This window comes from Eretmochelys imbricata, chromosome 16, assembly GCF_965152235.1.
Source record: "Eretmochelys imbricata isolate rEreImb1 chromosome 16, rEreImb1.hap1, whole genome shotgun sequence".
NCBI lineage: Eukaryota > Metazoa > Chordata > Testudines > Cheloniidae > Eretmochelys > Eretmochelys imbricata.
The window spans coordinates 13,365,048-13,379,784 of NC_135587.1; the positions used below are offsets into that span (position 1 = coordinate 13,365,048).

Here is a 14,737-nt window from a genome sequence, read left to right on the forward strand (position 1 = left end):
GGCATTAGCTGGGAGATGAACCATCACTTCTGCTCTGCTAGTCAATAAACATGGGAACAGTTATTTTAAAAGAAAAAAAAATACAGGTTTGGGCTGGGTTTTTCTAAAGGGCACATGGGAGTGAAGTGCTCATGGCCAGAGTTAAAGGGATTTAGGCACCTAACGATGCCGAGAGGTATGTAGTGGGATTTTCAAAAGTGATTATGTCACTTTCAATGGGAGTGGGGTGCCCAACCTACTTAGGTGCTTTTGTAAAACTAGGCCCACTAGGCCCCTCGCTGCATCTTTAGAAACTTCAATACCTTGGTGAATCAGGCCCCCACCTCTCAATGCCCAATTCCACTAGGCTTTTTGAGAAATGCCAGGCTTTATGTACAGATCATACCAAACATATGGCTGGCTGGATCTGCCAGTAACAGCAGTAGTGCTGTTTCAATCCATGGGAACAAGGCTGGCAGGGTCAGCGTCTCAAAGGGAGACCCCTACACAGAGGGCACACACAGTGCCAAGACTGTCCATCAAGTGGAATTCCCCTTTCAGACTCAGTGCATCCTCTGCTCCAGGGGACACAGTGACGTATAAATGTTCCTAGGGAGGCTCCATTTCCATGCCCTTTACTGGGCATACAAGGCGTGAGATTCCCCCTCCGAGGGCAGAACATCTACACTTTGACATTTACAAGCATGCATAACAATTTCTTTTTAAGCGGAACAGAATGACAAGATATCCCTCTAATGTGATATACCCCACACCTATGGTTGCATGCACGAACCCTGGGTATTTGCTGAAAACCCTCTACAAATTCAGCTTTGAATACCAATAGGCTGCCCTATTAGCTACACAACTGCATAACGAAGCAGGGAGATAACAGAATGTTGTGCAGTGCTACAGTGCATTTCAGCCAAGGATCTCAGCCTGAACTAATTAAGCCTCAACACCCCAGTGAGGGAGATCAAGATTGCTATCCCAGTTTACAGATGGGGAAACTGAGGCATGGAGAAGCTAAGTGAATTTTCCAGTGTTGCTTGCCAAATCAGTGGCAGAGCCAGGACCAGAACCCAGCACACTTGACTCTCAGTCCCTGCTTTAATCTTTAGGCCTTGTTTTCACTAGGAAAACAAGGTGCATTTTACCTCAGGTCAAGTCAATCCTTGCGAACTAACCAGTGCTATTAACCTAGTGAAGACAAGATTTGTATTAACTGGTTGAGGTAAAGGTTTAATAAAGATTAAAACTACCACTGCCTCATCTTCACTGGATCGTGACACTGTTTAGTCTAACATGGATTAGCTTAACATGCTTTCAAAATACAACTATTTTTCCAAGCTAAGTCATAGCCATATACATCTCTTCCAGTCTCTAATGGCTTGTCTACATGGGAAAGTTATACCAGGATAAGATATGGTGTGAATTTAAATTGCTGTAGCTGCACCAGTATAACTCCCTGTGTGGGCAATCTTACTTTGGTGTAAGTGTGTCTTTTACTGGTTTACTTTATTTTGCTTTGGAAGTGGTTAGGACAAACAGAAAAAAAGGCTCTCTTATTCTGGAGTAAGAGTGTCCACATGGGGAGTTACACTGGCACAACCACAGTGATATAACTGGATAAGTTTCCTGTATAGACAAGCCCTGAGTTGACCGTCCTCTCTCATGCCCTAGTGAGGGCAGCACCATTTTTAACCAGGAGAATCCAGTGCTTCCCCAGGATTCCCATACAGTGAAAGGGTAACCTCGAAGGAAGCCCGGAACTGTGGCTTGCTAAATCCTAGGTACGCGGAAAGTGGAGGATTTTCGGGAGAGGGACCGAATATCCCAGCCAGCTTAACCTCACCACATTGAATTGCTCCACGGAGACCCTGAAGCTTCCGCTGCTCTGCACTGACCCATGCTGCTATTACGAAGGCTGAAGACAGCCTTCCCTGCCCTCTCTCTTGGTTCCTTCCCCGGCTTCAGAAAGTGGGAGGTTAGAGGTCAAGCAGAGGCCCTGTGGAGGAATCTCAGTTGCTTTCACATAATAAAAAATACAGGAGCCTATGAAATCTATTCAGTTTTAAGTCATTGATTCAACCAATCCAGACTCAGTTAACTTTCCTCAGGGTAATTTAACCCCTCGGCCAAGAAACAGTGCCCGAGACCCACCTGAGTGTGCCAGACAGAACCTTTAAAGACTCATGGCAAAGCTCTTCTGATTTGCTCCATCTGAGCAAGCAGCAAGAGACGCAGCTTGTCTGGGATGCTAGCGGAGGAAGCTGTAGCATCCATGGAGAAGGGGATTTTGTTTTGAGCTCACGCCAGCATGACACAGCTCTTAATTCCTTGGGCAGACAGCTCCACAGCCAAAGCTAGCAGGGTGGATGTAAGGCTCCACCTCTGCCTGATTGGTGCTGTTTCAAAGTCCACTCTGAAGTCACACACTTTAGTATGGAGACAGTTTACAAAGGTGGGCTAGTGGCTTAGATCCTAACCTCCAAATCAAGAGGCCTGGGTTCTAGTCCCAGCTCTGTGGGTGACCTTGGGTAAGTCACTTTACTTCTGTATCCTCCTCCTACCCTTTTTTCTACTTGAACTATGAGCTCTTCATGGCAGGGACTGTCTCTTACTATAGGTTCATAGAGTGCACAAGGGGGCCCGAATTCAGCTGGTGATCCAAGTTCCACTGGAACACAAACAGTAATCATAAAAACAGACATTTTATCCTTGACACTCTAGTCCAATAATACATTCGAGTCACCTGATTATATTTTTAGAAAACAGTTTGCTGTAATAGCTAAACAGAAAGCAAAATAATGAGGCAAGATGACATTTTAACAGAGCAAAATTAAAACCAGTTTCAAAACCACTCTGAACTGGCCAGTGGGCCATGTATTGAAACGCACCATCCCAGAGGAGACCGTGCTGATCTCTACAGATAAACAAGTCGAAAAAGGGCCTTTGACTAGCAGCAACAGAGACCATTCATAGTGACAGCACTGTCAGGTCAATGTTCACTCCTAAAATCAATCCTACGCCTGGGGAAAGGGGTTTTGTTTTGTTTTTTTATTCTAAGGTCTGTACTGGAGGTCTAGTTAATAATTACCACATTGGGGTGGGGTGGGTGACACGCTGTCGGGTAAAGTGTGCTTTAAAAAAAAAAAATACAGTTGTCCTTTAAAAAGCAACCTTTACAAAAGTGCACGCAAGCTGATATATAGGAGATGTGTTGTTTCTCCTTAGAGCTCAGCCTCTAGGAATTATGCTTCTCAAATCAAGGACTGTCTAAGACTGGTCACAGTCCAAAATTACGTTTCAGGTTTACTGAGACAGTCTTCCCGTGAATACGCACTTTTTAAAAGGGGTACATGGGCATTAGCTTATGCAACCGGTGTAAACTTGTTTTTAAAAAACAGCTTAAGGTATTTTCATTATATTAGCAAACAAACCAAAAACAACTATGGGCCTCATTATGGGTATTATGGTAGTACTCCCCAGGTCACAGCTCAGTCTGTGGGCCCACTGGGCTAGCTGTTGTAAATACACATAAGGGACAGCCCCGTCCCAAAAACTATTGGGAGAGGATAGATTGTCAGCCCCATTTTATAGATGGGGAACAGAGGCACGGAGAATAAGTACCTTGCCCAAAGTCACATAGGGAGTTTGTGGCTGAGCTGGGAATTGAACCCAGATCACTCAAGTCCCTGTGCTTTAGCCACGAGATCATATGGGGCCAAATCTTGTTCTTAGATACCCACAGGCAGCTCCTATCAACTTTGACAAGGCGGGGGGAATAGGTCCCCACACCTGAGGACATTTTGACTCTAGAGTTTACACCAGAATCTTTTGGGCAGGGATCATCTTTACACTGGGACTTGTGTAGAGTGTATACGCATAGACTCAGACTTTAAGGCCAGAGGGGACCATCATGATCATCTAGTCTGACCTCCTGCATATTGCAGGCCACAGAACCTCACCCACCCACTCCTGTAATGCATAGCACAATGGGGGCCCAATCCTGAGTGAAAGCTCTAGGTGCTACCGCAGTACAGATAATAAATAACAAAATTACACAAAGTACCAGCTCAGCAATCCAACATGAAAGTCCCAAATACATTTCCCCTCCTGTCCCACAGTCAACTATCCATAAGGATCTAGTGCAATATGTTTGCAACGTACAAGCCGTATTAACCCGTTTTAACTCCTGTGAATGCAGTAGAGTATTTGGCACTTTGTGTGCAACAATTAAATGGGAAACGAAAAACACTCTCATCGCTGTGCATGAGTCTGCCCATCTTGTGGCAATATTGATGTTCCTAGTTCTGCAACAGACAACTGACCTACTTTTTTTTTTTTTTTTTTTTTTTTTTGAATACCTGGAGGTCATTTCTGTCTGTGGCAAAACGCACTGGGTGTGGAATTAGAAACAGAGAGCAGCTTTGTATTCATAGCATTATCTCACTTCCCCCCCAACCCACCTCATTTTCGCCTACTTTTGCTTTTTGTTCCCTCTTCAAAAAGCTGTGGAATTCCACAGCATCCCAAATTCTGTCCAGGTGGAATTAAGGGAAAGATTTTCCAAATTACAATGGGCAGGTAGATGTTAAAATCCCACATAACTCCCCTTAGTGCCTTTGGGAATCTTTCCCTAAATTCCCAATAACGCTTCCTGGACGATTCTATTTTATAAGGTATAGTGGTTAAAACTGGAGGGCTGGGAGTGGGGAAAGATGAGCTCCTATGCCAACTGACTGATGTGTGAAGCTAGGCGCGTGACTCAAGGCCAGACTGTGGAGTGAACCCCTCACTCACATTCACCTGAGTATGCCCATTCACTCCAGTCGGACTGCTCACGAGGGTGATTCATAACCTGATCTTTGGGAAAAGATCCTGATATCCACAACCAGGCTGGGAAACATCTTTCTCCACAAGTTGCCTTGCCCACTGATTTATATGCTGTATTTGTGAGATAAGGTCCTATTCAACCTGAGTTTCAGGATATCAGAACCTGCCCTTGACTACTCTGGTCCTCAGCTTCCCCCAAGAGGATAATACTCATCTGACCTTTCTGAAGAATTTTGAGTAGGGGTGGTCACACCTTTGAATTACCATTCCACAGGAGAGTCTGACATTTCAACATTTGTTTTCATTTCAAATCAGAAACAACCTTCCACTCCCCCCAAATTATGGAAATTTCCTGTAAACCAAAGCTTTTGGAAAAAAATTGTTATGGGTCAACATTTTTCGCATTTCTATTTTGACTTGATTTTATATTATACTTTGTAAGATTTGAAATAGATTTCAAAATGCAAAGTTGGAACCTTATTGAAACACTTTCCCCCAATTTTTATTTTCAAAATGAAATCTTGTCAAAATCAACCTGTTCCCCCCAGAAAGAATTTCCATTTCGACAAAACAGTTTTCCAATGAAAAGACATTCCATTGGAAAAATGTTTTTGACATGCTCTAATTTTGAAATCCCAGGAAGGAAGGTACTATACAGCACTAGATATTCTTATGGTTGGGAAGATCTTGCATGTTACCTGCACTGGTTTTGGTGAGAGATCAGTACTTTACCAATAAATCAGCTTGGAAAAGAGATGACTCAGGGGATATGAAAAAGGTCTATAAAAGCATGACTGGTGTGGCAAAAGTAAATGAGGAAGCGTTATTTACTCGTTCTCATAACACAAGAACTAGGGGTCACCAAATGAAATTAATAGGCAACAGATTTAAAACAAACAAAAGGAAGTATTTCTTCATACAATGCACAATCAACCTGTGGAACTCTTTGCTAGGCCAAGACTATAACAGGACTCAAAAAAGAACTAGATAAATTCATGGAGGATAGGTCCATCAATGGCTATTAGCCAGGATGGGCAGGGATGGTGTTCCTAGCCTCTGTTTGCCAGAAGCAGGGAATGAGTGACAGGGGATGGATCACTTGATGATTACCTGTTCTGTTCATCCCCTCTGGGGCACCTGGCACTGGCCACTGTTGGAAGACAGGACTGAGCTAGATGGACCTTCGGTCTGACTCAGTATGGCCATTCTTATGTTACTTCTGCCTGCAAGCCCTGGCTGCAAGAACGGTCAATGAGGTAAAATTAAATCAAACCTTCCCTGTTACATTAATTCCAGGAGAGGCTGCCCTTCGCTGCCCTTCCTGCTGATCCCACAGGAAGCTCTGGAACACACCCTCCTCTCCGCTGACTCACTCCCTTGCAGATACTTCCCATTTCCTTCATGGTACCTCCCCAGCCTCTGACTCCAAGGCACCTTCCTCAACCCAGCTACTCAAATACGGGGCTGAGATTCAAGGTTCCAGTCTGGGCCCTATCAGCAGTTCTGACCTTTCTGCTGCATGAACTTTACCCTGCATGATTATTTGACTGAAGTAATTCAAATAAGAGAAATCAGGGTCTGTTTTTCCTTTGACTCTTAGCTGGTGTAAATAAAATGGAGGGGGAAAACCATCTGATGCAAGGGTTGAAACTGCAACAGCTTAGCAAGCAGAACTCCCTCCGAAGCCAATGGAGTCCCATGCACCGAGGGACTGAATTAAGCCTTAAAACTGCACAGGGTTTACATTGCAAAGAAAGGCTGATCTTATTCTTGTGAAATTAGGGCATGACATTATATTCAGAGTTCAGTGTGTAGCTGCTCCATACTAGTCAGTGATGGGCCTGGAATTCTTCCACAGGAAATCTGCCAGTGGAAGCAACAGCAGTGTGCACTGACTCAAAGCACCTCCTTGCAGTCCTAGCCGCACACCGTCCCCAGCCAGCACCATTTGCCTCCTGTGGGCTGCCAGTGAAGGGGAGGTTGCAGCTGCTTACCATGTCACTGGTTGAGTTTCCACTGCCAGGAAGCCTCTGTTAGTGTCTATTAGCGTGGAAGCCAGCACAGACTCCAGATGGATAATACCCACTGTGACAGAGTTCCCCTTTTAGGCATCTGATTTGCTCTACTAGATCAGATCATTGGACCATCAAGCCAAGTCTCCTAGGTGTAACAGCACAATCCTTTACAGTAAGAAAAAAAAATCCTTCAAATCATCTAGACAGTCATGCAATGCTACTCATGGGGGGGGGGGGGGAATTCCTTCATGACCCGTCGCAATCAGCTCCCACCCTGAAGCATGAGACTTGATTCACCTTAAAATCTAATATAAAGTAATGAAACTGCCAAGCTGAAACCGCTCTTGGAGTTGAGGGAGGGAGTTGCTTCTTTTGCTTGGTGTAAAATACACACTGCTGGACTGCAGGGAGCATCAGGCGAGAGTGAAGACTGGCAGCAGAAAAAGATGACAGTGTGCATCTGTAGTGAAGTGTAAAAATATTTAGGGTAGGCAGGCTGTGGAATGGAATGAAAGCAAACGGGAGCTGTTACTTCAGTCCACAAAACTACCTCCAAAACTTTTAGTAAACAGCTTTTGACTCAATAGGACACCCTTAGCTGCAGAGCTTTTTCTGCACAGGGATTGTGAGAGCTGAGGTATATTTCACAAGAAGTGAGACTAGCTGTTATGTGCTACAAACACAGGAAGGAACAACTTCAGCAAATAATATCAAGTATCTGATGCATCCTTAACAGAAGGAGAATTCAGCAGTTACTAGCAGTACCCTTTATGCTTTCCTTAGGGTAGGACAGTGCACTCTAGAATTCTGCTCAACTGTATTAATAGACCCCTGAACTCGCCTGATTCTGGGTTCTCATTTTAAAATGCAAAATTCAGCCTAAACTTTAAGCCAGTCAGTAAACCTATGTCTGAGTCAGTCTGGGACAGATTCTGGTTTCACACAGAAACAAGAAACCATTCAGCCACTTTGCCTAGAGGTGGGTCCAGATCAAAAACCTTTGGTGAAGTTCTGATCTGGATGTAAACTTTACAGCAGGCTCTCGTCTCTACAATGGGCCAAACAATCCAACACCCCTCTCCACTTCAGGAGCCTGCAAGCAATTTCACAGCCTGCAAGAGAGCCAGTGCGACCATTTGCCGCTCAGGACCACGGCTAGCTTTGACAGCATCTTGTTTTGAGCCTGGGCTTTTTACAAACCCCACACTCAGTTGTTAGAAAACCACATGAGTCCAAGGCCAAAGAAAAGGCTTGTCCTACCCCTTGCAAGTTGAAACAGTGGATTTTATGTGGTTCTAGGGGGCTCCCAAGCTGCATGAAATACCCCAGATAGAGTGACTAGAATCCTACTGAACAACCAATTACAACACAGCAATTATATGGGCACTGCAAAAGAGGCTTTGTTCTTAAGGCTGCTAGACCTCCAATGACTCACTGCGGAGTCACCTTCTAACACAAACATTTCCCCCACATTCCTTCCTGAAGGTGACCCATGACTTTTGGCAAAGACAAGCAGTTACATCCCTAAATTGCCCACTATCCAGCCAGCTTTTATTATTGCATTTCCTTTCTTTCTCAACCATGTGTGTCCTTAATTCCCTCACTGAAGAGGAGCTGGTACATTCTCACCCCTTGTGTTTCCAAATAAAAGGCCAGATCTGATTGCCTTACTTATGTGAGGAGTCATGCTGAAATCAGGGAAGTGCATGAGATTTGGCCCAGGATTTCTCAGCAGAGCTGTCACATTGCACCAAACAGACCCAGGAAAATGCGCCCTGATTCGGGGGGGGGGGGGGGGAAGAGAGACAAATTGGACACAGCAGAAAAGAGAGAGGTTTATTTTTAATCCAGTTATTTATTCATTTCACCTGCAGTGGCAAGCAATTCGAGTTTCGAAAGCTGCTGACAGAACAGTGAGCTACACTGTGTACTTTCTACAGCTGTTATCAACGTCACTCGCCTGCACGTAATCCCAGAAGAATTTAATCACTCAGCAATCATTAACAAATAATCAGTTACAGGATCAGGTCCTATTACTCTCAGTTTAAACACTTAGCTACCAGCATAGGCCTAAGTTTTCAAAAGTGACTAGTGATACAGGATGCCTTAATTTCTGGGTGTCCAACCTGAGATGCCTTAAAAGGGCCAGATTTTCAATCCACCCTCTGAGAATCAGGCCCATTTGAGATTTCACAAGCTGAGCACCTAAAAACCCTGGAAAATGTAGGCTGCATTATTTTTCTTTTTATTTACATTGCTGTAGTGCCTAAGAGCCCCAGGCACAGACCAGGACCACACTGTACTAGGTGCTGTACAAACACACTACAAAACAATGGTCCTTGCCTCAGAGAGTTTACAGTACTTACTTCCATGAATAACCCCTGTGCTGAGCCTATGAGGAGAGTAATGAAATGGTGAGTCTAGAGAAGGCTGGGAGATTCTAGCTCTGAGTTAAATGGTTATTTTATGTAAATAAACCAGACCTCAGAAGAGGGTAATTCAAAAGCACCAGTTGTGGAGATCTGACTAGGAAAAGAGGGAAACTGAGGCAGCAGTGCATCCAACAAAGGAAGAAGTAAGGCCCCGTTACAGTCTCTCACTCAACTATTTCTTTTGTGATGCTCAGAGAAAGAAAGTCAAAGCTCTGTTTGAGATCCCAGCCTCTGATGCAAGAAATAACCTTTGAAAGTGACCTCTCCCAACACCCCAATGCACGCCTCCACCCACTCTTCCCTGGTAAATAAAGGAAATCTTGTGAGAGGAGAGATGCACAGGGAATTACAGGCAAAATTCTGTAGCAGCATACATTCAGCTCAGAAACGGAAGTTAACTCCCTTGTGAATTGCTAGGTTTTTTGCTACAGCTATGGATATTTTTATAATCTGATCTTTAAAAGGAGGGGCAGCATATGCTTCATTAGTTTTTATAAGACCAGCTTATACATACACACACACACACACACACTCCACACTATGTGAGAAGATCCCACACCTGAGCCTCAAAATACACCCTGGATCTCAAAATACACCCAAATTACAAAACATGGCACACAATCCCTAGGGAGGCTTATTGAAATGTCATGTTACTTACTTGTCACAAAGGGAGTTGACAGAGCCTTTGGAACTGCAGTCACACGGAAGGCAGAGCCCACTGGTTTGGTTCAGGAGATATCCTTCCTCGCAGTTTTCACACCGCAGACCAGTGTAGCCTTTGTGACACTCGCACTGTCCCGTTGAAGTATTGCACTCATTCACACTTGCACTCCCAAGAGCACTGCAGTTACACAGATAGTCTGCAAAAGAAAAAAGAAACTGAAATTAACATGCTCAAGTCATAAAATGAAGTATATAAACATTGGCGAAAAAACTCTCTGTAAACATGCAAAAATTTCCAGGAGCATATTTGGGGCAATCAGGCTTGTGTGCTCTTTGTGTGTGTGTAGCTTTGAAACAGCGTTGCCAACCCCAGTCAAAGATGATCAGTCAGGGCCTCAAAACTTACTTTAAAAAAAAAGTTGAGACTATCCCATAATCACATGACTCAAGGAGCTGGGGCTTTCAAAAAGACACCAAATATCACAAGACTCATGATACAACTGCAACATCTGGCAACATCGCTATCTGCTTATATAGCCTTCAGCTCCACAGCATTAGAGCACCTCACAATTCATGGATTTATCTTCATCACACTCCAGTGAGCTAAGGCGGTATTATTATCCCCTCTTTACAGATGAGAAACTGCACAGAGAGCGAGGTGAAGGGCCAGATTTTCAAAAAAGCTCAATACATCGAGTGCTGAGCACTTTTGAGTGCTGATCGCAAATGGCACAACAGCAGCTGTGGATATTGCCCAGGTTTCAAAATCTAGCCATGATGCTAGTGCCTACAAAAGAGGCACCAATCTCTTCTGAAAATGTGCCTCTGAGTGTGGATGCTGAACATCTGAAAATCTTGCCCTAAAATGACTTGCCCAGGGTCATACAGGAAATCTGTGGCAGAGCTAGGAACTGAACCCAGACCCGCCAAGTCCCAGTCCACTGCCTTAACCACAAGAAAATCCTTCCTCTCATTACCTAAAACAGAACGAAGCAATTTCAGCCTTGCTGTTGGCAGGCAGAACTCCACTAGAGTCACCACAGGGCTATCATCTTATCTGAAGAGCCATGCAGCCACGCACCCCCCTCCAACCAACTTCCATGGAAGTTCTTCATTTGGAAGGTTTACCGAATCCAGCCCTCAAAGGGCAGAGGCAAAAGATCAGACCACAAGTTCTCAGTCTACATAAACTGAAGTGTTTAAAATAAAATTAGAATTTCTCCCCAGCAAACTAGAAATTGACATTATTAGTTACAGCTTCCTTTCTTTACTGGAAAATATTGGGCTCTTAATAATTTAAAGTATTTATCTACCAAGACTGAATTTTGAATAAGGTTCATGTCTGACATGGAAAACAGGCTTCAAGGGAGTTACGCAACACTGATTATTATTTACCGAGAGCAGCCAGGGTCCATGGCGCTGTACACATGGAGGCAGTTGCCATAGCCACTAACCAGAGGAATTTACAATCAAGAACCCAATCTCACACACTTTACCCCCAGGAGTCACCCACTGAAGCCTACTGGAGTTTTGCCTACTGGAGCACTGGAGGGCCTAAAATTAATAAAATATTTCAATATTCGTACTTCACAATTATAGTGTACACTTACGTCCCTATCCAGCAGTCCGTCCCTACTGAGCAAAGCACTTAATCATATGCCTAATTTTATGCACCTGTTTAAGTTTCACTGAAGACAAGGAGACTTGAACACGTTTAGCTTTAGGCACATGCTTAAGTGTTGGTCTGAACATGGACAGATTTCAGAATGTATTTAAATGTTTTGTTGAACTGGAACCTTACCGAGGATCTCAAAACTGCCTTTAGAAATACCGGCATCCCAGAGAGAAAGTACATTTATCCATTCGTCAGATTAATTTACTCATTTCATGATGGCTATTCTTGGTATATTTGCTTGTAGAACTTGGAGTGGAGGAAGAGATTATAAATCAACTTCCCAACTGGTTACATACATTTAAAACATTCTTTTTAAGATTATGCCAAATTAGTTCTGGAATTAAATAATGAAAAAAGGTGAAAGGAATGCTGGAAGCCTTCTTCTCATAAAGGGTTGAATGGGAAAGTACTGGGAACTTCCTAAGAATCAAATATCCAGACAGTTAAACGTCATGCAGCTCAATATTTAGAGTGATACCAGGTTTGTTGTTTTTACAGTAAATCAATCCATCAGATGCACAGATCAGTTTTGCACCAGATTAAGAGATGAAAAATTTTATCTCATTCATGCCAACATAAATCTGGAGTAACTCCACTAACATCAATAGTTATTCTGCATTTACCCCTGTGTAAGTGAGATTAGAACTGGGCCTGTATTTTCTTGGATCAGAACTGATTACTGAAAGGAAAACCTGGAGACCTGTAGTTATACAGGTAAACATCCACTTCCCATCACAAGCACAAATTCCCATCTCAGTTATACCGGTGTGGCCTCATTGATTTTGGCACTTTGACTTCTACCAATGAGCACAGGTCATGGGCAGCCACTGGAATAAGCGGTCCCTTTTCAGTTTCTAAATCAAACTATGAAACACATTAATTACATTCCATACAATGAGTTTTTAAAAGTAATTAGTCATAACAAATTTGATAAAAAAGATGATGTTCTAACTAATTGAACAGTGTTCCTAGATGCTAAGAGGGCTATGAAAGTGGTGGAGAAGAGAGACAACTATTACATATTGCTCCATATTCAGAAGATCTTATTGCTGCAGTCGCAGCATAACATAAATCATTGCTCGTTCTTATTTTACAAGGCTAGAGTCAACGTAACACTGCAGAAATGTCTGCGATAGCTTTCTGCTGCTCGTTGATAATCCACCAGTTCTACAGGGAAAGCCATGGCTATTACAGGCCAACTTCTCTTCTAATTGCAACTCAACTGACATCACTATAGTTTCTCCAGAGTAAAAAGGAGAATTGGACTATATCCTCTCAAGAGACCTTTTTTTTTGGGGGGGGGGGGGGAGGGTTGCAGAGCTCAGATAATCTATCTAGCAAAAAGGTGCGGAAAAGCAACACTGGCCCAAACGACTAGCCAAATCCAGCCTAATTCATTCAAATGAGCAGTGAAGTGGTTCAAACTTTCAGAGTTTCGTGAGAGGAAGGGGAAGTCTAATGGTTACGGTGCTAGTCTGGAACTCGGGAAACTCAGGTGCAGTTTCTGGCTCTGTTACAAAAACTTCCTGCCTGATCAAGGCACTTAGGGCTAAGAGCACTGCCCTGCCAGCCTTAGCGGAGAGGCACAGAGAAATTAACAGGGGAGTTGTGAAGGTAAATATACTAAGATTGTGCAGTGCTCAGACACTATAGTAACGGGGGAGGTCATGTAAGTACATTAGATAGATGAGATCTCAAGTACTGCAGCTGGAGGAAACCAAATATAAGTCATGCTTTGGATTATATTTTACATCTGCAGCATCTACAATGTTCTATGTCTTAACATAGCTTTCAAAACGATAGAAAGAATAGTAAAGACTTTGGCTGAGATGTTCAAAGCGGACTATGGGATTTTTGCAGTCTTTCATCAAAATTTCACCCAGCTCCATTCACAAGCCCCGCACTCTCCACTGTTAAAAAACAACAACAGCAAAACCAAAATTAACAATGTTGAATAAATTCTAGCGAGAGTCACAATACAATAGCAGATGTTCCATAAGTGAAAAAGAAAAGTTAATGTATCCATAGAATTTATTAGACCCCAATCCTGCAACTTCAGGCACACAGACTGCACCTTCACAAAGCACCTTCACGGAGTCCTACTCAGCTATGCACATGCGGTGCCCAACTGAATGAGGGTGAACCAATAGCCGCAGAAGCCAGTAGCAGCATCTGCCGGTCCACAAGAACTTGAAGGATAAGAGGTTATGTTGTGAATTATTCACTCCATTATACCATTATACCAGCAAAGTTCTCAACCATTCTGGTTCTCAACCATGCCCATCATCATGGTGTCGGTGTGCCATAAGTGACAGTCAATAGGTCACAAGATTAGCCTCTTCAACATATGGGACTCTCTTTCTTTCGTCCTTTCTGGTGTTCTGTGACTTTCTTTGTTGGGCCTGTCTTGTAGTAGGTGACTACCTACCATTACCTACCTCTCATTACCACTACAAAAGTTATTTTTCCTCCCTTGCTATCCTACTGTTAATTGAATTGTCTCGTTAGACTGACCTCACACTTGGTAAGGCAACTCCCTTTTCATGTATTTATACCTGCTCCTGTATTTTCCACTCCATGCATCTGATGAAGTGGGTTCTAGCCCACGAAAGCTTATGCCCAAATAAATTTGTTAGTCTCTAAGGTGCCACAAGGACTCCTCGTTGTTATTACTTTAGAAGTTAATTACCCTAAGATTCTGAAAAGACCGTTAATTGATGTCACACCACACTGTAGCAGGCTCATGAACTTTTATCTGTGGCCCACCCACCCTTAGAGAAGGACAGAGTGCCACACGCAATGTGGTATCTCAAACACGAACAGGAAGAATTTATTTCCCACTCATCTCATCACTGAGGTAACAGATTCCCTTTTGAGAGCCTATAAATCTTGAGAAAAAGTTAGCTATGGAAAAATTAATAGAAGATAGGCTATATTCAGACACACTGCATCTTTCGTCCCTGATCAGAGAAGTTAAGCCATCTAAAAGAGAAATCTTTGGTCCTATCCAGCCCCTGACTGAGGCCAGTTAATTGGATCATCATCTATATTGCAAGAGTGCCTAACATACTCTAGATATACAAAGATATAGGAAGCAATGTCCCAAAGAGTTTATTATCTTAAAAAAAAAAAATCTT

At 43.2% G+C, this 14,737-nt stretch overlaps 1 protein-coding gene across 1 annotated transcript in view; it reads right to left on the minus strand.

The window, feature by feature from the left end:
* The window catches only part of MEGF9 (multiple EGF like domains 9), a 75,773-nt gene that overhangs the window by 21,096 nt on the left and 39,940 nt on the right, over positions 1-14,737 (minus strand). The window contains exon 2 of the mRNA XM_077836248.1: positions 9,921-10,122. Coding sequence (XP_077692374.1) covers positions 9,921-10,122 — 202 coding nt within the window. The remainder of the gene's footprint in view (positions 1-9,920; positions 10,123-14,737) is intronic.